Source organism: Musca autumnalis, unplaced genomic scaffold, assembly GCF_047663935.1.
Source record: "Musca autumnalis isolate F117 unplaced genomic scaffold, ASM4766393v1 scaffold_1, whole genome shotgun sequence".
Classification (NCBI taxonomy): Eukaryota; Metazoa; Arthropoda; class Insecta; order Diptera; family Muscidae; genus Musca; species Musca autumnalis.
In genome coordinates this window covers 258,494,360-258,516,945 of record NW_027411644.1, presented here as the reverse complement: position 1 = coordinate 258,516,945, position 22,586 = coordinate 258,494,360, and the positions used below count along the sequence as shown (strand labels likewise).

Sequence of the window (22,586 nt, the reverse complement as noted above, 5' to 3'; positions counted from 1 at the left end):
CTGCTTGAGTCTTCGACTGATATGTGTGGGTAAGACGTGTAAAGCTGTTGTAGTGCTGCGCATTTGTTGTGAAACTGCTTCTCATCATGGGGAGGAGTATTATCCCTAGAATCTTTGCTACTGGCGACAAGAGAGAAATCGACCAGTAGATTCATCTTTGCTGGTATCCTTGACTGGTTTCAGCTTCTGGTACAATATAGGTAGGTAACGATAGATTGAGGACACTTGTTAAATACTCAAACCGGGTTCATTCAGTTGCTTAAGCTATGGATAATTTCCCGTTTTGGATGACGTCTGCAACATTCGCCCATCGTAAATTTTGTTGGTACCTCCTCGGCTGGGAGGCTTCTTCTTATATGGCGTACCACACTCCTTTTCGCCCTCTTCACTCTTGAGGTGATCTATAAACTGCCGATTAAAATAACAAGCACACCTCTTCGGATCCGTTACTATAACGCCGTTGAAAGTAACAGCCATTCTATCATCCTTCTTTTTCGGATTCGAGAGTGCCCACAATTTACTTAATCCTATACCAATGTTGCATTGCTTCAAGTGGTCTAACCACTTTTTCCGCTTATGTTCGCCCAATGGCCTGTTGACTTCAAGAGTATGCTCTTCAAATCGACGATGAAGCTCATCACGCTCATTGGCAAGTCCTGCCGTATCTGTTGGGAATTTTGATTTGATATTGGGTATTCGAAGAGCAGGTATGTGGCCAGCGGCTGCGGCAGAGGTGATGTCTCGGAAAATTCGTTCATCTACTCGAGGATTTGGGGGTATGGGCAGCTCTCTGAAGCGGTGATAGGTGAATTTTTCTGAATCCTTGCAAATCAGATTTACCATGGTTCAGAAAAGTACGACGGGTAAAGGTTATGAATTCAAGTGGACTGTTTACGGAGACAATGATCAGAACATGGTCTGATGCAAGGAAATAACGGGTTACCAGGACATGTCATTTATCAAACCAAGTGCCACAATGGTAATGTTTATCGGGCTGTGGCAATTTCTTCTTATCCTCGTAGAAAAGTCTTCATTCACCATGTGGAACTTTCTTTGCCAAGGGCTGAATACCAAAGCTAGCGATGAGCATTGAAGTTCCCAAACACCAGACAGTTAGTTATTGGCCTCCAAAAGCGAACTAATGTCGGGCATATAATGCAAGTAACAGCTATTCATCAGCGGTATGTAAAAAATACTGGTCAGACTGGTGCATAAGGAAGACAAGTTTTACTGCTCCGATTCTTCTAAGATTATTTCGCAAAACGTTGTACCCATCGCAACGTTGCAAGCTACTGGGGACGGTGAGATTTGTTTCCTGGAAAGCGGCGACATATTCCGTGATATAATGCCGATCCCATGGTGAAAAAATATACGAACGCAAACATATAATTGTTGAGGTGACGCACCCTGGTCGACAGGTGACACTTCCAACCAAAATGGTTAGGCTTTTAGCAAGTCAAAGAAAACATAACACGAAACATGTTTTCTATATAAATTAAAACAATTTTTCAGGGTTTATCCTCAGCCTTAATGACAAAACTAGTTTTCCTACTGTTCAATGTTTTCTTCTGCTTCCATGGAAAACACATGTTTCCCACTCACCACCAATGTTGTTTGTTCGATATTCCACATTCAAGTAGAAAAAACAAACAAAACACCGGTAGGGCATTCACCTCCCCCCACCCTGTGTTTTTGACACCCCCAATCACATGTTTTGTTTATTTGAGTTGGGCAAAAAATGAATTTTGTTGTATTGTGTTGTTGCTGTTGCTGTTATTGTTATTGTTGTGGTTCAAATTGTTCTCTCTCTCCCAATGTGGAGAAAATTAAAAATGGTTGTGGGGTAAACAACCCTCCACTATCAAATCAAAAACACCCTATATTGGCTACGATAAGGAAAAGTGCATTTTATTGATTTTCCCTTGTTTCGTTAAAACTCAAGCAGAACACACACACACATATTTACAGAACCTGCAGCATTATTTGCAGCAAACTTCTTTAAAATACATAAATAAATAGAATATACGTCACAAATGTTTAAATACGCCAAATGACAAGTTATCGTAGTGTATTGTAAATCATTGCCTTCGATATCGTATTGTTTTGCTTATGCCATAACTCAATACCCCCTACTCAGCGTTAATTGCAATTTAATCAAGGGAATAAATTTAATTAACAACAAAGAAAAAAACAAACAAACATCGTCATATTGTGTCATTAAAATCGAGGAGAACAGAATTCAATCGAACAAAAAATGGATTTCTACACAAATAAACCGAAAAAAGATGTTGATGGTAAGTTTTGAATGTTTGTTGTTTATTATAACTATTTTATTTTTTTTTAATAGTGTGGCTTAATCCCAATGTTTTTGTTTTAATATTTTAATGCAACGAATTTATTGGTGAAGAAAATTTGTCATTTTTCGCCAAGGTGTAAAGCAGGGAAGACTATAGTTTCGATCCTTGCCACTGCATCTCATCAGTTCCCGTGTTTTTGTTTGTGGATATTCTCTACTGAAGTTATATTAAGTTTCTTTTTCTGTTTGTAACACATCGAACTAATCATTTGCGACCATATAAAGTATATACATTCTTAATTAGGATACAATTCTAAAACGATCCAGCCATGTCCGTCCGTCTGTTGTAATCACTCTAGCGTCCGCAATAATTGAGATAGAACGCTAAAATTTTGCACCCTAGTGTCTTTTTTGCATAGGCAGGTCAAGTTCGATGATGGGCTATAAGGTCCACTTTTTGGTATAGCCCCCATTAGGCTGGTTTTAACTCAAAGAGAGACATGTAAAAAAGTATATGTCGGCCGGCAGAGATATACCCTCAGCCTATCTGTATTTAAACTATCATCTACGGACAGATCGAATGTATTTAGGGTCTTTTCAGAATTTTGTGGCCCTTTTTGGACATTTGAACTTGCCGACAAATATGTGGATAAGGATTAAAATTCAAAAGTGGTGGGGAGGAGGTACTTAAAGGAATGGACCGACATAGTCCATTACGAAAGTTGATCTATATTTGATAGATATCGCGTCCACTAGTCATTTCAGCGGGTCATCGCATAAATTTTGGACCAGAAAATCGATATCGGTTATTTTGGAAGTTAAACTAAATTTGGACAACATATTAGGAGATCCAAAGTTTTGAACAAATTGGTTGACCCTTTCAAGGGACATCTTGCATTCCGTTTTGCATTTTTAGTGACATTTTTTAAATATTGAGGAAGTTGTTGCCCATCTTCGAACTGAGACTAAGTTTGGACAAAATATGACGAAAGCCAAATTTTGGACCAAATCGGTTAATCAGTTTGAGAGTTATAGTGCTCTTCAGCGACTAAATATGGTACCATGGGGTTTTTAACCTTTCGGGCAGTTTTATCAAGAAAAATGGACTTGCCCCTGAAAAAACTTTTACCGTCGTAATTGAGGCGAATGCATATGGCTTCAACAGAAATAAAAGTGATTCGATTTTTGTGTGGGAGGTACGCAAAAGAGTGGACAAATATAATCCATATTCAAAACTGGTAGATACATATATTTGGTAGACTTATCGAGAGTTATCTTGCGCTCCAACCACTACACAAGGTGTTATAGTTTTTTTTTTGTACTTTTCAAGCTATTTTCTCAGGAAGTATGGACTTGCCCCAGATAAAACTTGTACCGTCGTATGGGGGGTGGTAAATACAAGATGCTACAACAAAAACCGAAGCGATTCGAGAGCTGGTCCTAAACTGAACTTTTCCGAAATTTTCTGTGGGAGGTACCCGAAGGAGTGGACCGATTGAGTCCTTATTGGGACCTCATCTAAGTCTGGTAAAAATTTAACGATATGCAAAGTAAAGACCACATCGGTTACTCCCTTCAAGAGTTATCGTGCGTACAAATATTCCGAAAATTTTTCCAACTTTTGTGGGGAGTTACCGGAAGGAGTGGACCGATATAACCCATCTTCGAGAGTTATCGTGCGCACCAGCAAGCCAGACAGACAAAATGTGCCTCATCGAAATAATGGTTTTAGGCCCCATGTATGTTTTGGACGAAATCCGTTTTAGACAATTTGCAGTCGATTTAGCCATGTCGGTCTGTCTGTCTGGCTGATGCGCACGGTAACTCTCGAAAGAATGAAGCGATTCGCTCTAAAATTTGTCCAAACTTAGTTTAAGTTCGAAGATGGGTCATATCGGTCAACTCCTTCAGGTACCTCCCCACAAAAGTTCGAAAATGTTCGGAAAATTTGTGCGATTTGGTCCATACTTTGCACATCGTGAAATTTCTATCAGACTTGGATGAGGTTCCAGCATGGACACAATCGATTCACTCCTTCGGGTACCTCCAACACAAAATTTCGGAAAAGTTCAGTTTAGGACCTGCTCTCGAATATCTTTGATTGTTCTAGCAACTTGTATTCACTATCCCATATACGACGGTATAAGTTTCATCAGGGGCAAGTTCATACTTCCTGAGAAAATAGCCAGAATTTTGCAAAAAAACCCAATGACACCGTGTGTAGTGGTTGGAGCGCAAGATAACTCTCGAACGGTATTGTCGATTCGGTCCAAAATTTGACCTTCATAATATTTTGTCCAAACTTAGTTTAAGTTCGAAGACAAGTCATATTGGTCCACTTCTTCAGGTACCTCCGCTACAAAAGTTCAAAGATGTTCGGAAAAAATTGTGCGCACAATAACTTTCGAAGGCTGTAACCGATTTGATTCATACTTTTTTTTTCTAAACAGAACGTCTTGTTCCATAAGCCGAACTAAGAATAGATTTCCAAACGGAGCGATCTTTTGCCTTACTTCTCCAATTTTGGACGCCAAGTTTTGTGATATCTTCTTCAACTTGGTCTTTCCATTGGAGTTTTGGCCTTCCCTTGGGGCATATACCGTCGAGTGGCTCATATTCAAATGGATCTTTATCCATCCTGCTGACATGGCCAAGACAACGCAATCGTTGTAGTTCGATACGTTTTACTATATCGATGTCGGTCGGCTGGTATAGCTCGTGGTTCATACGACATCGGTATTCACCTTCAACGCATATTGGTCCATAAATCTTTTGAAGAATTTTTCTCTCAAACACACCAAGTTCTGCCTCATCTGCTTTCGCAAGTACCCATGCTTCAGATCCATACATAAGAACGGGTAGTATCAGTGTCCGGTAAAGTGTAAGTTTTGTTTGACGAGAGGTGGTTTTGCTTTTAAACAGTTTATTTAGACCAAAGTAGCATCTGTTGGCCAATATTATTCTTCTCTTTATTTCAAGGCTTATATTGTTGGTTTTATATATGGCGGTGCCGAGGTAGATAAAGTCATTAACTATCTCAAATTTATAATTATCAACATTATAATTATCAACATAAATTTATAATTATCAACTTGGTCCGAGTCTACTGGACGACTTGCGTGTTGATAGCATAAACTTCGTCTTATCGCCGTTGACTGCCAGACCCACTGTGGCAGACTCTTTTTAATTTTTTGCAAAGGTGGTCCGGTACACTCCTTGTGGTACCACCCACACAATTGTTCAACATTTTTGTGCGATTAAAGTTCTGTTCGAGGATCCTTTGGATATTATTACTGAAGGTACTCTTAGTGGCCACGATAACTCTGTTTACATCGATATTATATTTTTCGTAGACAAGTACATGTTTCCTGATATAATGATCCAAAACCTCTAAATTATATGGTCAACTGAAATTACAGGTGTGCGCGATATATGTATATCGAGAGGAAAAATAAGACCCACTTCCAAAATGGACCATTCCGGTCCATTCTTTTAGGTACCTCCCCCGCTTTAATCCAAATCCATATTTTTGTCGGTTCATATGCCCAACATTTTGAAATACATAAGTTTGTTGGGAAAAAAGTGTTTCAATTCACACAGGCTGAGGGTATATCCTAGATGGAATTCCCAATTATGTCCTAAAAGAGATTGTGAAGTGCTGTGGTGGACAGTTGCTTAAATTATTTAACACATGCTTGGAATTTAGATCCTTTCCATCAATATGGAAAAGGCAAAGGCTAGAGTTACTGCATAAAAATGGCAAGCCTCTGGGAAACCCCCCGTCATATCGTCCACTATGTATGATAGATACATGCGGAAAACTCCTTGAGAGCATTATCCGAGATAGACTGGAGGAGTTCATCGAACGTGCAGAAGGCTTATCCGAATGTCAATTTGGCTTTAGAAAAAGGAGATCTACGATTGATGCAACAAAAATGGTAATCGACATCGCAAAGGCAGCAATTCATGGTCAAAGCTGGAAAAAAGGGACGAAAGAATATTCAGGGTTATCATGAATATTTCCCTCGGAATTTTCCGCACGGAAAATAATTTAAAAAAGTGAAATTATTTTAAAATCAATATTTTAAAAGGTTGAAAACTACTAAAACTACTTATTTATGGAATATTCTTGCCGAATCGACAAAAATATTCCATTTTTTGACATTAATATGGAAATAAAAAAATTATGAAATTGGGGAAAGGGAAAAATTCCGCACGGAATTTTTGTTCATGATAACCCTGATTATTGTGTGGTCGTAACACTAGATGTTAAAAATGCATTCAACTCAGCCAATTGGGAGAATATCTTAAAGGCTCTGCGACGGTTAAATGTCCCGACATATCTTGTTGCCATAATCCAGGACTACTTCCGCAACAGAATCCTGATATATGAAACTGAAGAAGGTACAAAGGAATACCAAATAACAGGAGAAGTACCACAAGGATCCGTTCTTGGACCGCTTCTATGGAACGTGATGTATGATGGCGTTTTACGGTTAAAACTTCCACAGAAGGTTAATATCATAGGGTTTGCTGATGATATCGCGCTGGTTATTGTTGCAAAAACAGCCGTAACAGAGGCCAGCATACAGTTCGTCAGATCATGGCTGTTCTCTCAAGGCCTGGCATTAGCCGATCAAAAAACGGAAGCCGTCTTTATTACAAGTCGTAGGGTGGTGGAAAGAATAAATATTCAAATTGGAGAATGCACAATAACAACAGCGGAAAGTCTAAAATACCTCGGCGTTATCATAGACAATCGCCTGTCTTTTAAAGACCATCTATCTATCTATCTATCTATCTATCTATCTATCTATCTATCTATCTATCTATCTATCTATCTATCTATCTATCTATCTATCTATCTATCTATCTATCTATCTATCTATCTATTTATCTATCTATCTATCTATCTATCTATCTATCTATCTATCTATCTATCTATCTATCTATCTATCTATCTATCTATCTATCTATCGATCTATCTACCTATTTTAAGGTTGCCAAAGCTTGAGCACAATGTGAATATGTTAACACGTGAAAATTCATCTTTGGTGCCATACAACATACATTTCTATGGAAACTTTGAGGTCCCAGTGGCACATTTTACCATATTCCAATTGTACCCACACTTTGGCAATCTTAAAATCTAACAAAACTAAACACCACCCTAGTTTGCAGTGAGAGGTTCAAATATCTGCCTAGAAGGACTAAAAGCAACTGCCAATTCACTGTCGCATTCATTTCATATTTTGATATATTTTACGGCCCTAGATGTTTTATACGATTACGTTAATTACAACCACTTGAATTAGTTTAGATTAGTAACTGATGTTTGGTTTGTTGATTATGTCTGAATTCATTGATAAGAATTTTTAATTTTTAAGTTCTTTGCCCTTTCTTTGTCGCCGGCTAGCTCATTTTACTGACATTCTTTCTCATTCACAGTTGTTTGCCAACAATTAATTAAATTAAGGATATCGTTCATTAAACCAACCAATATCAAATCGAATTATTCATATTTAATTGCAATATGTTTTTTGCATGAAATATCAATAAGTCATTAAAATACCTTCAATTAAAATTATATAATTGTCTTACCAATTTTTGATTAATTTTCTTGTCCAATTAATTTTTAAAATGAAAAAAAAAAGATTTTTCTAAAATTCATTCGTTATTCCATCCCTTCTATACAATTGTTGAAGTTTAAAGAACTTCTCCCCATAAATCTCTAAATTAAAAATGTCTTCCCCATAGAGTGTTACCATTATCTTCATTAAAACTATATCATCATTAAAATCTACAATCCTTGCAACACTTAAATCTTCTCCCTCATCCATATTACCACCATCAACTTCTGTAATGTCAACGTTGAAAAGCATGCTGCTGAAGTAAAACAATTTGAAGCTAGTAAATGTGGAGCAACCAACAACAACAACTACAATATCCATATGTTGACTTTATTTGCAAAGCACTTGGTTTTATATATCATCGTTAAGAACAAAAAAAAACAACCGAGGGAGTGAAATTGATTCTTTGCCAAAGGACTAACATGTTCTACATCCTTCATGTCAGCTCTGTTGACAGTCATCTTATGTTCTTATGTGGGTCAATAAACTTTTAATAATCTGCAAACTAATTCATGAAAAACGTACATCGTTTAAAATTGTTATTAGAATCGTTGGAGAATATTTAATATGTTGGCAAATTTAAGGCTGCATAAACGTACCTAAATCCACCTAAAATTATGGAAAAGAAAAGTGGAATGTCTGAATTCTTTACAGAGGGTGCAACGGATTGAAAAACTCATCACGAAAACACCTCCAAAGGACACTCTGTATTTTTACCTACCACGAATCTAGGATAAGTTTCGTTCTGGGGTTGTGATAGTAGGTGACATCTTGTCTTCCGATTCACTACAATGGATTAAAGCACTAATGGCCAGTACACTTTTTTTCTGGGGAAAGTCTAACTTTCTGAGATAATGGCCGAAAGTTTTAAAAATCCCAACCGGCACCAAAAAAAATACTGATCAGCATGATATCTTCCGATATGATTAAACATGATTCCAAATGTTCATTTATACCTCCCTCAAAAAATTCAAAATTTTGCATTTTAAGGACTGTTCGAGGATATTTTTGAAATCTTCATCGAAAGATGTCCTTCTGATTATAGCGATACCATTTTTCCGTGGGCAAGTCCATGCTTCCTGGCATAATGACCCACCCAAAAGCTCTCAAAAATATTACGGTGACCAATTAAAATGACTTGTTGGCACGATATGTGTGGAAAGGAATGACCCCCGAAATTAGATCCAGTTTCAAGATAAATTTTCCATTTCTTCAGGTACCTTTTGCACAAAAGTCCAATACTTTTGCACTTTAATCTAGTTAAAGCCGCGTGATAGTAATGATTTTTTCCAAAGGGGAAACCAATATTTCCTGAGCCCATACCGAGTAGATTATAAAAGTAGAGCTAAAAATTTGAGACACGTGCTTCGGCGTTTTTAAAGTTTAAATCGGAAAGTAACCAAATAGTTGTTATGAAATATTAGAGATAAGATATCTTGGAATGCCTGCATTTTAGGTGCATACGGGCATGCTCTGGAATTTACCGTGCATCCATTTCACATCGCACATGCACTTTCCCTGTGAAAGCAATGACGTTTCTGTATTTCACCTGAAAATAACTTTCGAAAGCTTTATTAGAGCTTTTAAACTTTATCATGATCGTTTTCAGTAGTTTTGTCATTGATTCCGATAGAAAAAATTATGACGTAATTTTGGCATCATTGTAATTAATGTCCCTTTGTAGGAAATTTGGCTAGAAATTCCTAGTTTTTGAAGCGATTTCCCAAAAAATTACTATGAAAAATCATTAAGGGTTATCGCTAGAGTTCGTACAAACAATTTATTGATATATGGAAAGTCCTGTATCAGCCAGGCTTACCCCACATTAGACTAGTCTTTAACGGCCCTGATGGAGGAAAACATCAGGACATAGAACAAAGGTTTTTGCACTTTTCTTTCAAAATAGTTTTTAGAAACATTGTTGACCATGTCTGCTATTATAAAAAAAAAACTTCCACGCCCATTGTTGGTATTCAAGCCCAAACAATACTACTGCCTTCGACGATATTCATAGAAGGTTTTTTCAGTCAATGTCGTATTTTTGAGGACATTGTGTGGAGTAAAATTCTTAGTTCGGGTGAAAGTAACAAACATTGTTCCACAACATCCCATACGGGACAAGGGAGACTTCTCTCATATCAACGAGTGCACCCCGATTCATATTTAGCTCAATGATATGGGACCTACTGTTTATCGCCGAGTCCGAACGGCGTGTCTTAAGACACCACTTGTGGAGAAGTTATTCAAGGCTGAAATACTCAGGAAATGTCGCCAACATTACTGAGGGGTATTTTGCCACCGTTGAAAATGTTTGATGTTGCTTGGCCGGGGAATCGAACCCACGACCTTCGGCGTGCGAGGCGGGCGTGCATACCATTGCACCACGGTGGCACCACGGGTGAAAGTATATCTGGCGTAAAATCGACATTTTACTTATGAAAGAAGCCAGTACACACCTGCGTTTAAATAATTAAACTGTCGCTATCAAAACGCTTCGTAAGAAGTATTACTGTTTGAGCTTGAATGGCGACAAAGGGTGTTGAAATTTTTATTTTTATAAAAGCAAACATGGTCGAAACATTGTTAACAATATTTCTCAAAACTAATTTCAAAGAAAAGTGCAAAAATTTTTTTTCTGTGCCCTGATTTTTACCTCTGGACATAACGCTTTATGATGCTTCATAGTCATTTTTTGCAAAATAGCTTTTTTGCGAATATCTTTCAAAAACTCCTTTAAAATGTAATCATATCAAATCCAAATATTCTACAAAATTGTTCGTCATAAAAGTTTACTATAGGTCTCAGAATACACAAAATCTGTAAATTGTATCTAATCGCCAGGAATCTCTAAAAATTAAAAACAAGTTTTGGGGTTAAAGTCGGACTTCATTTGAGTTTATTCAAAATTGTCCCACAAAACATAATTTTGGAGAGGTGGCGTCAAAAATAAATATATTCTTCGTCAAATTTCACTGTGGGTCACCAAAGAAATGAAATGTCTCTTTACATTATACATATATCATGAAAATATCAGTATCAATTTTGCTAAAAAACATGAAAATATTTCCCAATTTTTTTGATGAAATATGTTTCCTTCTTTTTTCCATTTGATGCATGAAAGTAATATAAAACTTTGTTCTATGTAAAAAGTGTTTAAACAAGAAAAATTCTACACAAAATTTACTATGCATTTCAGAATAAACCATATATCTAGGTATACTATTTCCTTAAGAAAATTTGATTACAAATTTATACATTTTAGGATGAAATTATTTGTTTTAATTTTGGACAGTAAATTTTACATAATTCCATACTGGATCAAAATCTAACAAAATCCTTCACTTATTGGGGATATTGTTAAAAAAAGAAATGTTCCAAATCAAATTTCACTATGGGTCTTTGAATAAAAGAAATCTGTAACCATAACATATAACATTCTTAGCAGCCCTTGTTTTTGATATAGGGTTTAGGGCCACATTTTACAATTTTTATCAAGATTGTCGTTGTGATTTCGTTATATATTCATACAGAAGATGTTGTGCGCTCCATTTAAACAGCCTTTGGAATATTTGTGGTGAACATATATTTGAAAAATAAAGAAAAGCCAGACCGGAGTTTGAAAGATTGCGTATTTTTAGTACTTTAAACTTAAATTACGTAGTTAGGATAAGCCAGTGGTTGCTTATATTATATGTGAAAATAGGTGACCAGTGAAAATATAGGTATCATATGGGCTCTCACATGCACGATTTGACGTGGTCCAAAATAATACAATGATGGGGCTAAGATTTACAGATTTGGTGTATTTTGAGACCTATAGTAAAATTTTAGGACGAAAAATGTTGTAGAAAGATTTTTTGAAAGATTAAATGTTTTTAATAGAACTATTCTTCATATCCTGCTCTGAAAGGGTTTGGGTTTCAAATGTCAATTCCATACAAGGAACAAATTTTAGCCATTCGTTAAAAAATTCAAAGATTCAATCAAAAATTTATCATTAAAAAAAATTGTCATATTGACAAAATTTAATAAAATTATTTGATCGCAAAGTAAAAATACAACTGATAAAATATTTCACATATTGACAAAAATATTTATCAAAATATTCCACATATTCCATTTTAAATATTTTAGTCAATATGTGAAATATTTTATCAGTTGTATTTTTACTTTGCGATCAAATAATTTCGTCAATATGATAATTTTTTATTGCCGGATTTTTTTCTGTGTAGCGCAAACGTTAAATAAATCCTCACGAAGTGGGTTAACACGGCAAAAAACTCTAGTGTGACCGTACTATTAACTCTACTTTCATAATCTACTCACTTTTCCTTGTCATTTTTTTTTTGTCGCACAGTGTAATGGTCCGAATGTAAAAAAATCCTCACCAGTGGCATTCTTGCAATATAAGAAAGATTTTTGTTGGTGTAGACTGCTGCGTTGATTTGTTCAATGACAGTGGGATAATTAGACCCAATGGTTATGATACCTACACACAAACGCCTAAAATGTACGCTGGAAACTTCCAAAACTTCTTTTGTAACCTACGAAAATGCATTTGATTTTTAAAATTATTGGATTATGGTTCATGTGCCTTAAGAAAAAATGGTTTTAGACCCCAAGTATGTTCGGACGAAATCCGTTACAGACAATATGGAGTCGATTTAACCATGTCCATCCGTCTGGTGTAATTTTTTTGTGTATATATTGCTTCCATATGCATATATGTCCAATTATAGGTAATTTGGGCCCTATAATATATCTATTATAAAAATCAGAGCCGATTTTCATAAATGTTTGTAGGATTCGTTTTTTGCCATAATAATGAACTGGCAAAGTTTTTTCATCGATTGAACCATAATTGCGACCTTTAGAGAATTTTCGTGAAAATGCACATTTGGTCCCATACAAATTACCATGGAAACGAAGATTGCTCGGGTGGCACGGGTTAACGTTAACCGATCACCATACAATTTCATATATAAGGTTTTTGGATCAGATGGAAAAAAATTAGGGTGGTGGGAGTTCCAATTTTTTTTTTTTTGAGTCAGTCTAATGTACATATCGTCACCAAAAATTTCCGAAGACGAAACCCACACGCAAATCGAAATTCGTTTTTTGATGGGATCTGATACATAAAGATAAAATACATGCTCTGTCAAAATTTCAAGCTTCTACGTTCAAAAACAACGATCCTATTCAAGAAATGGCATTTCGGAAAATAGGATAATATTGCAGATTTTTTTGTAATGACGGATCCCAAAACCAAGCGTTTCCGCTGTTTTGGTTTCATTTATTACTCCCATTCGTATAGGATTGATAATATCCCGAATACTCGCCCTCATTTTATAACGCTATTGCTTCTCCTGTAAAGTTTTGATTTTGTGGGTTACGTCTTCGGGCATTTATGGTGACGATATGTACATATATATGTATGTAATATTGTGTCCAAATGTAGACAATGTTCAAAAATCAGCCACAACGGCCCACTCCCTCTGGTACCACAACAATTTTTAATTTCTCGCAAAAAAGGTGCGCACGATAACTATGGAAGGGAGCAAACGATTTGGCCCATATAGTGCACATGGTAATATTTCTACCAGACATAGACCAAGGTACGAATATGGACTATATCGGGTACCTCTCTCACAAAATTTTGGAAAATAGCTTTTTAAGGCATGCTCTCGAATCGTTGTGAATTGTATAAACAGGCTGTTCTCAGTGGCAAGTCACAATTCCTGAGAATTGTGTAGCTGCTGCGAACTGCGTTGGTCCAAATTTGCATATCGTAATATTACTGCGAATCTTAGATAAAGTTCGCAGATGTTGCTTAACGGTCCCGACTTCCGGTATCTCCCACATAAAAATTCAAAAATTTTAACTGACATAGTACGCGCGATATCTCTTGAATGGAGCAACCGATTTGGTCCAAAATTTCTTGTTTGTACAGTCAGAGGCTAAGGGTACTTGGCTGTCGGCAAAATCGACTGGCTCTTTTTAAATTGTTTTTCCCGTCTTTATCGATTTTGGGGGTGAACGTGGTTTTTAGTATTTCAGATTCGCTGAGATGTTAGGGACTGCATCCAATATGTCTCCTGGGCATTCATCTATCCGCTACCAGGGGAAGCATTCGGAAGAATATAGCATGATTCATTTCGAGGTTCCCTACTTGTTAAAGAAGAAAAAAACAAAGAAATTAAAATTGAACGGGAAATGTTTATTATCATCAGAACATTCTTAAGCATTTATTTTTTGAAGATTATGACCGCGGCTACGTCCATCCGTTGAGTACAATTTTCGATAACTCGTTCCAGCATTTCGTTTGGTGGCTGACATGCATGATGTTTTGCTACAAGGCCTGAATCGACTTTACATCATATCCACACATGAAAAAGACTAACGGTGTGATATCACACGATCTTGGTGGGTAATCGACTGGCCCAAAATGTGTAATTATCTGCTCACCGAATTGTTGTCGTAATAAACTGTGTTCCCACACAGTCGTCATCTCATTGAATCCAAATGTCTCCGAGATCAAGAGTTTCAATTTCAGACATCAAATAGTTGGTTATCATGGCACCATAGTTACGTTCTCACCGCCTTTTATTTAGAAGGAACATGGACCGATGTCATACCGTTGTTCTTTTTCATAAAGTGGCAAATCTTGAAGCTCATTAGGTGGCTCTTCGACCCAAATGCGCCAATTTTGCTTGTTTACATACCCATTAAGCCAGAAATGTGCATCATAGCTAGACAGCAGAAACATTATGCAACAGATATTTCAATAATAGGTAGAAAAAGGTTTGTATGTACAATTTTTCTATTTTAAATCCTTTTCAGACAAGTCAATAAAATAGAGAAATGTATAACCACAGCCCCAACCTTCAAAATACCGAAAATCGGGAGGTATCGTTCTATGGGGGCTATATGAAGGCCTGAACCTAAACTGACAAATTTTAGGTAGAAAGTTGTTTACCCCCAAGGAAGACGTAACACAAAATTTCGCCATTTTGGCGGGATATTGAGGCCACAACCTTTAAAATACCGGAAATCGGGAGGTACCGTACTATGGGGGCTATATGAAGACGTGGACCCATATCGGCAAATTTCAGGTGGAATGTTTTATACTTCCAAGGAAGTCTTAATACCAAATTTCAGCCCTTTCGGAAGGATATTGAGGCCACAACCTTCAAAATACCAGAAATCCGGACCTATCGTTCTATGGGGGTTATATGAAGACGTGGACATATACCGAGAAATTTCAGGTGGAAAGTTTTATACCCCCAACGAAGACTAAATACCAAATTTCAGTCATTTCGGTGGAGGCTACAACTTTCAAAATACCTAAAATCGGGAGGTACCGTTCTACGGGTACCAGTGGGCGCTTTCTGAGAGCAAGGGAGCGTAAATGTCAATGTGAAACACATATGCCCTAAGACGTAACCCTCAAAGGGTTATGTTGAGGGTTACGTCTTTTGGCATTTAAGGTGACGATATGTATGTATGTATATGAAAAATGTATTGATGTAATTACCAATATTAAATGCCTTGTCCAATAATATATTTCCATTCTCCTTTTTGATTCAATTATAAAATGTATTGGACATTTAATTTACTAAAAAGCACAATTTCTTTAAGAAAAGACAAAATACTGATTTATTCACTCACTTTACCTTCTTTACTCAGCGATGTTCTCTAGAACACTGATGAAAAAGAATAACATAAATAATACAATTTTTTTTTTGTTGGATCCAAACATATATTTGTTTGCAATCAGTCCCAAACAAATATTTGTTTGGATGCAAACATATTTCTAACATATATTTTTCTGCATGTAAAACTTTTTGGTAGTCGCAGTGAGTAACTAGTTGTTCTGGGGGTTATTCTGAACGAAAATGCCCCGTGAGTTTTTTTTTGTTCACTTCCTTAAGTTAAAACGGCGGAAACACAAAATTCAAGAGGAAAAAAATGTTCTATTTTTAGAATAGTTGAGGTAGAATTTGTTTTCAATTTCAACACATTTCATATTTTGATTTTATTTCTTGCTCTCTGCTGGATTTAATCATGCGAATATCTGATCTGTAACTGAAATCACTACACACTGTGCTACGCGTACGAACATTAAGGGTTGTTTAAACGCTTACATGTGCACCACCAACTGTTTTTGATACGTTTAACACACAACCCTCGGATTTATAGTCGGACACACATGCCCGGTGTAACCTTACTCAGTACTTAGTAAGTGGTGAAGTAAGTAGTTTTACCTTGTTACATTACTTTGTATTTGGTTACATAATGACTAACGGATCCGAATTTTTGCTGGGTAATTTTTGGCACAAACGTTCGCAGAAAAAAAATCTCATTACAAATCTCCATACTAAGCTATTATTTTAACAAGAAAATATCGCCATAAATAAGTAGTTATTTTTTGGGCACTAAATATCAACAAAAGTCATAGCTATTTATTTAAGTACATACTTATTCGTCGGATTTTAGTGGCCAAAACATAATTTATTTCATCTCGCCAGAAATAATTATTTTTTGTTAAAATAATGGGTTAGCAACGAGATTTGTAGTTTTTTACTGTGCCGTCACATAACAAGTTCGTTGGTATTGCTTTTTTCAGCTCTAAACCAAATAAATAAAATATTTCTTCAATAAATAAATTAAAGTTGTTTAAGAAATTAGAACAGCAGGCATTGAGAATGAGACTGACTGACTACTTTGAAATAAGAAAATTAACATACATTTTAAAAGTTAATACTCTTTTAGACTACATTTTTCCCATGTCCAAATTATGTAAATTCTGTACAAACTAAAATTCTAGTATAAATAGCTTGAGACATTCATAAGTATTACTTCAAAGTAAGAATATTCGTCATCATTCTCATGAAAGTAGCTTTTTGTTCGTTATTATCCTCCCTTTAAGTAAGCGAATAATTGTTTTGTATCTCTCGACTTATTTTTCGCCAACAAAAACAACAAAGGAAACAAAAGAATGCATTTACTTCGCATGCCTTTGAGGAGCCTTGGCGCCTTCAATTTACAACAAGTAACTTGTCTACATTCTTTCTTTTTTTGACTTCGTACTGCTTCATGTACTTCTTCTTCACTTCACTCTCTTAACATCATCAGACTTATGAAGTGAATGTGGTGGCCCCATGATAGTAGACAACGTGTACAAGATGAGTGAGTGGTGGTACGTCGTACCTACTTCTAAGAAGATGACATTCATTCCCGTCAAGATTATGTTAAATTGTCTGCAAGAAAAGAAAATGGACCGAAACAAGCTACGGCTTCCTTGTGTCATCGTCGAGTTTTGTTGGCTAATTTGCAAAGCTGGGGAATTTGTGTGTTACACATCCCATGTTGAGCTATAGAATACTTACATATTTATGATGGATAGAATGAGGAAATACAACTTCTATGTGGTGGCGGACTTTTGTTTATTCAGTTATTTAATTGCGGTATTTAGAAGGAACACACAAAAATAATTGGTGTTTAGAGAGAGAGAGAAGGCATTTTTTGTTTGTTAATAGGCAGCAGCAGGCTAATTGCTAATAACTTTTAATGAAGCAAATTGAAAGAGTTTTGGGGGGGATTATGATTGAAGTTGGATGTTGTGGCAATTTGTAAAGAATTTGCAGCATAAATCACAGAATAAGAGATATTCTCACAGTAAAAGCATGTCGAGCAATAGAACTCTAAGCAATACCTTGGATGTCAGAGTTTATAGAAAACTATCTCAGCAAAAAAAAAAAAAAAATCATTACAAATTAATGGGTTTTAATAGTACTTTTTGGTAGTCGTTACTACCCCCTACTAACCCATTATTTTAACAAGGGTATGCCGCACTGAATAACTATTTATTCTATAACCACTAGAATAACTAGTTATTCTATGCACACATGGCCTCTCTAACATATGTCCCAAACATATTTTGCAGCAAACATATATTTGTTTGCAAGCAGAAAAAATACTGGTTTTTCTGAGAGATTAAAAAAAAAACAATTTTGGCGAGTTTTTGTTTTTATTGACTAACAACTACCACACACCACCAAACAAAGCAGAGACAAATTTTGCTGCTTTTTATTAATTCCTTTTTTTTGTAACATTGTAACTTACCGTTTCTTCAAAAGATGTTCACTGGATTCAAACATATTTCTAACATATATTTTTCTGCGTGTGCTCACTAGAATTTGAAAAATAAGCTAAAAACATATGTTCTATTTTTAGACCAGTTGAGGTTGATTTCGATTTCAACACACTTCATAATTTTATTTTATTTTGCTCCTCTGCTGGATTCGATCATGCGAACTTCCGATTTGTAGCGGAACACACTACACACTGTGCTACGCATACACACATTGAGGGTTGTTTGAATGCTTACATGTGCACCACTAACTGTTTTTTATATTTTTAACAAAAAACTCGCGTGCCGACTGCAAGCATTGAATACACAACCCTAGGATTTGTAGTCGGGCACACACATTGGGAGTTTCAGAATTCTGGGCGTATGAACTTGCTGACAAACAAGTAAGAAAGTATCAGTCAGCTGTGCTGACGGAGATACACCCCCTGCCTGAAAAAAACAACAACAAAACCAAAACACAATAATTATGCCAAATCATTGACATACACCAAACACTTTTACTAACCAAATTTCTTCATAAAGGACTCCAAATATTAAATTAAACTAAGTTTGGAAAAAAATTTTGAAAAAGTCATTGGTCACAATAGTCATTTTAGTGTGTGCAGGCAGGGTTTTGGAGCTTTTGGGCCATTATTTCATGAAGTATTGATATAGTCCATATTCTAGCCTGATACATGACTGGATAAAATAATACGATGTGCAAAGTCTGTACTGATCAGAAACCCCCTGCGAGAATTATCTTGCGGATTTGCCATTTTGATTGGGTTTCATGAAAATTTTAGGATAATATCTCAAGAAGTATAGATTTCCACAAGAAAAAAATTGTACCGTCGTAAAGGGAGCCGCAAAGACACTCTACTGAAAGAAAATCAAAACGAAACGACAGGAGCTCTTAAAATTCACTTTATCCGAATTTTTTGTGGGAAGTACCCGAAGGAGTGGACCGATATAGTCCATATTCCAGCCCGATATATATATATATATCTGGAATGAGTAATACGATGTGCAAAGTTTGGACCAAATCAATTGCTCCCTTCGAGAGTTATCGTTCGCACCATTTTACAGAAAAATGTAGAACTTGTGTGGGGAAGGTATCCGAAGGAGTGGACCGATATGGCCCATCTTCGAACATAAACTACGTATGAACAAAATAGTACGATACCCAAAATTGGTTGATCTGTTCGAGAGTTATCGTGCGCACCACCCAGCCAGACAGACAGACGGACGGACATGGCTAAATCGACTCCAAATTGTATGAAACGAATTTCGTCAAAACATTCTTGGGGCCTAAAACCGTTATTTCGATGAGGCACATTTTTGCGGGGAAGGTGCCTGAAGGAATGGTCCGACATAGTCGATTTTGGAAGTGTGTCTTATTTTGTGAATCATTCCTCTCGATAGATAATCAAAATCCAAAGTTTGGAACAAATCGGTTGTTCCTATTATGAGATATCGCGCGTACTATTTTAGCGAATATTTTCGAACTTTTGTGGGGGAGGTACCGCAAGGAGTGGGACCATTTTACCATTTTAGGGAAAAGTTTTGAACTTTTTGGGGAAAGTACCCAAAGTGTGGACCTATAAGGTGTATTTTAGAACTTGATTTAAGTATGGGAAAATATTAAGACTGCCAAATTTTGGACCGAATCGGTTTTTCCGTTCGAGAGTTAACGTCTGCTCCGTCCACTACACATGGTGTCATACAGGGTTTTTACAGCTTTCGCTCCAGCCAGTCAGAGAGACAGACGGACAAGGCTAAATCGACTCCAAAGTGTCTGAAATTGATTTCTTCCAAACATACATACTTGGGGTCTTAAACCATTACTTCAATGATGCACATTTTGCCCGTATGAAAGTATACATTTGGGTTAGTTAAGGCCACGTACAAATCGATTTAAAAAAAATTAAAAATATATATGAAATGAAAAAAAAATATTTTTCAGAAATTATTACTTTTGCAACAATGAATAAAGTTAACCCTACCAATAACTAAAATATCGTTTATTCCATTCAAATATTTGTATTTTTTATACCCTCAGCATTTATGCTAACGAGGGTATATACACTTTCATACGGGCAAAATGTGCCTCATCGAAATAATGGTTTTAGACCCCAAGTATGTTGGGACGAAATGTGTTTCAGACAATTTGGAGTCGATTGAGCAATGTCCGTCCGACTGTCTGTCTGGCTGGAGCCCACGATAACTCTCGAACGGATGTACCGATTCGGTTAAAATTTTGGCTTTCGTAATATTTTGCCCAAACTTAGTTTAAGTTCGAAGATGGGCTATATCGGTCCACTCCTTCCGGTACCTCCCCCACAAAAGTTAGAAAATGTTCGGAAAATTTGTGCGCACGATAACTCTTGAAGGGAGTAACCGATTTGGTCCATACTTTGCCCATCGTGAAATGTGTACCAGTCTTAGATAAGGCTTCAATATCGGTCCACTCCTTCGGGTACCTCCCACACAAAATTTCGGAAAAGTTCAGTTTAGGACCATCTCTGGAATCGCTTTGATTTTTGTTGTAACAACTTGTATTCACTGCCCCTCACACGATGGTACAAGTTTCATCAGGGGCAAGTCCATACTTCGTGAGAAAATACCCTGAAAGTTGCAAAAAACCCCTATGACACCGTGTGAGGTGTTTGGAGCGCAAGACAACTCTAGAACGGATCTGCCGATTCGGTCCAAAATTTGGCCTTAGTAATATTTTGTCCAAACATAGTTTAAGTTTGAAGATAAGCCATATCGGTCCAATCCTTCAGGTACCTCCCCCTCAAAAGTTCAAAAATATTCGGAAAATTTGTTCATTCGGTACCACTTGAAGGAAGTGGCCGAATTGGTCCATACTTTGCATATCCTAATATACACTGCCCGTCACTTGAATAAGACACCCTACCAATTTTTTTCCAACCTTAATTTTTTCCGGAATTATGCAAAATATGAAGTGTTGAAGATTTTTTATATTTAGTTTTAAGTGTTTGGAGTAAACTCAGTCATTCATTTGTATTCATATCTGATTTATATAAGAATTATACGACGAAAGCAAAATAAAGTCAAAAATTCATGTAAAAAAATTGCGTCATTTAAATAGGACCCCCCTTAAAAACTTGCGTATACATAAAGATTGTAGTAGAATATCGATGTACATTCACTCTATATTAAAAACGGAATAATTTCAGTAATATTCAGTAAAAGTATATCCCTCCAGATTAAGGATACACCCCTATATCCTGCTTTGGCAAGGAATCGCACAATTTCCTTTCATAATCACGTGTAATGCTTAACAATGCTTGCATTATTCCTTCAACAAGTTTATTTTTGGAAGCGTACTGTCTGTCAGAGTCGTAGATTTTTGAGTAGCGATGAAGGTGCTTTTATGGTGTTGAAACTCTTTACTAATTATGAAGGACATTGACATCAATTCCTTTCACCCTAAATGCGTACGATATCTTACAAAGGAATTCTAAAAGAGTATTTTCCAGTAGTGGAAAGCATTTTCGGATGTCCGGAGTGGTAATTTCATCACGATATTGGTCCATTTTAGACACTTCGAGCAGCGAATACTAGCATTTCTCAGAAGAAATCGGGATATCCTGAAGGTACACCATATTTTGTAGTGGTAAATATTTTCTAAAATGTATAGGAAAGACTTCTGTGTAAAATCTACGACTCTGACAGTCAGTACGCTTCCAAAAATAAACTTATTGAAGGAATAGTGCAAGCATTGTTAAGCATTACACGTGATTATGAAAGGAAATTGTGCGATTTCTTGCCAAAGCAGGATGTAGGGGTGTATCCTTAATCTGGAGGGATATACTTTTACAGAATATTACTGAAATTATTCCGTTTTTAATATAGAGTGAATGTACATCGATATTCTACTACAATCTTTATGTATACGCAAGTTTTTAAGGGGGGTCCTATTTAAATGACGCAATTTTTTACATGAATTTTTGACTTTATTTTGCTTTCGTCGTATAATTCTTATATAAATCAGATATGAATACAAATGAATGACTGAGTTTACTCCAAACACTTGAAACTAAATATAAAAAATCTTCAACACTTATATTTTGCATAATTCCGGAAAAAATTAAGGTTGGAAAAAAATTGGTAGGGTGTCCTATTCAAGTGACGGGCAGTATATCTACTAGATATAGATCAAGTTTAAATATGGACTATATTTGTCCACTCCATCCGGTACCTCCCACACAAAATTTCGTATAAGTTCACTTTAAGATCTGCTATCGAATCAATTTGATTTTTATTGAAGCAACTTGCATTCGCTGCCTCAATTACGATGGTAAACGTATTTTCAGGGGTAAGTCCCTATGGCACCATATGTAGTGGCTGGAGATCCACTTTAATAATGGTCAATGTAGATCCATTCCTTTTAGTATCTCCTCCGCAAAACGTTTGATCTCTAATCCTAATGAACATTTCGGTTCAAAATTGTTAAAAACCCCAAAATACATAAGTTTTTTTTGGGACAAAATTGTTTTAA

At 36.2% G+C, this 22,586-nt stretch overlaps 1 protein-coding gene across 26 annotated transcripts in view; it reads left to right on the top strand.

Moving 5' to 3' along the window:
* Nucleotides 1–22,586, top strand: part of jar (Myosin heavy chain 95F jaguar) — a 105,156-nt gene that overhangs the window by 4,725 nt on the left and 77,845 nt on the right. For 7 of the 26 annotated variants that reach the window (XM_073960913.1, XM_073960920.1, XM_073960914.1 and 4 more), the window contains exon 2: nt 2,138–2,294. In XM_073960913.1, coding sequence (XP_073817014.1) covers nt 2,255–2,294 — 40 coding nt within the window. In that variant the 5' untranslated portion in view covers nt 2,138–2,254. Of the gene's footprint in view, nt 1–1,945; nt 2,295–22,586 lie in introns of all 26 variants that reach the window. The other 19 variants (XM_073960910.1, XM_073960898.1, XM_073960909.1 and 16 more) reach the window with 5 other exon arrangements.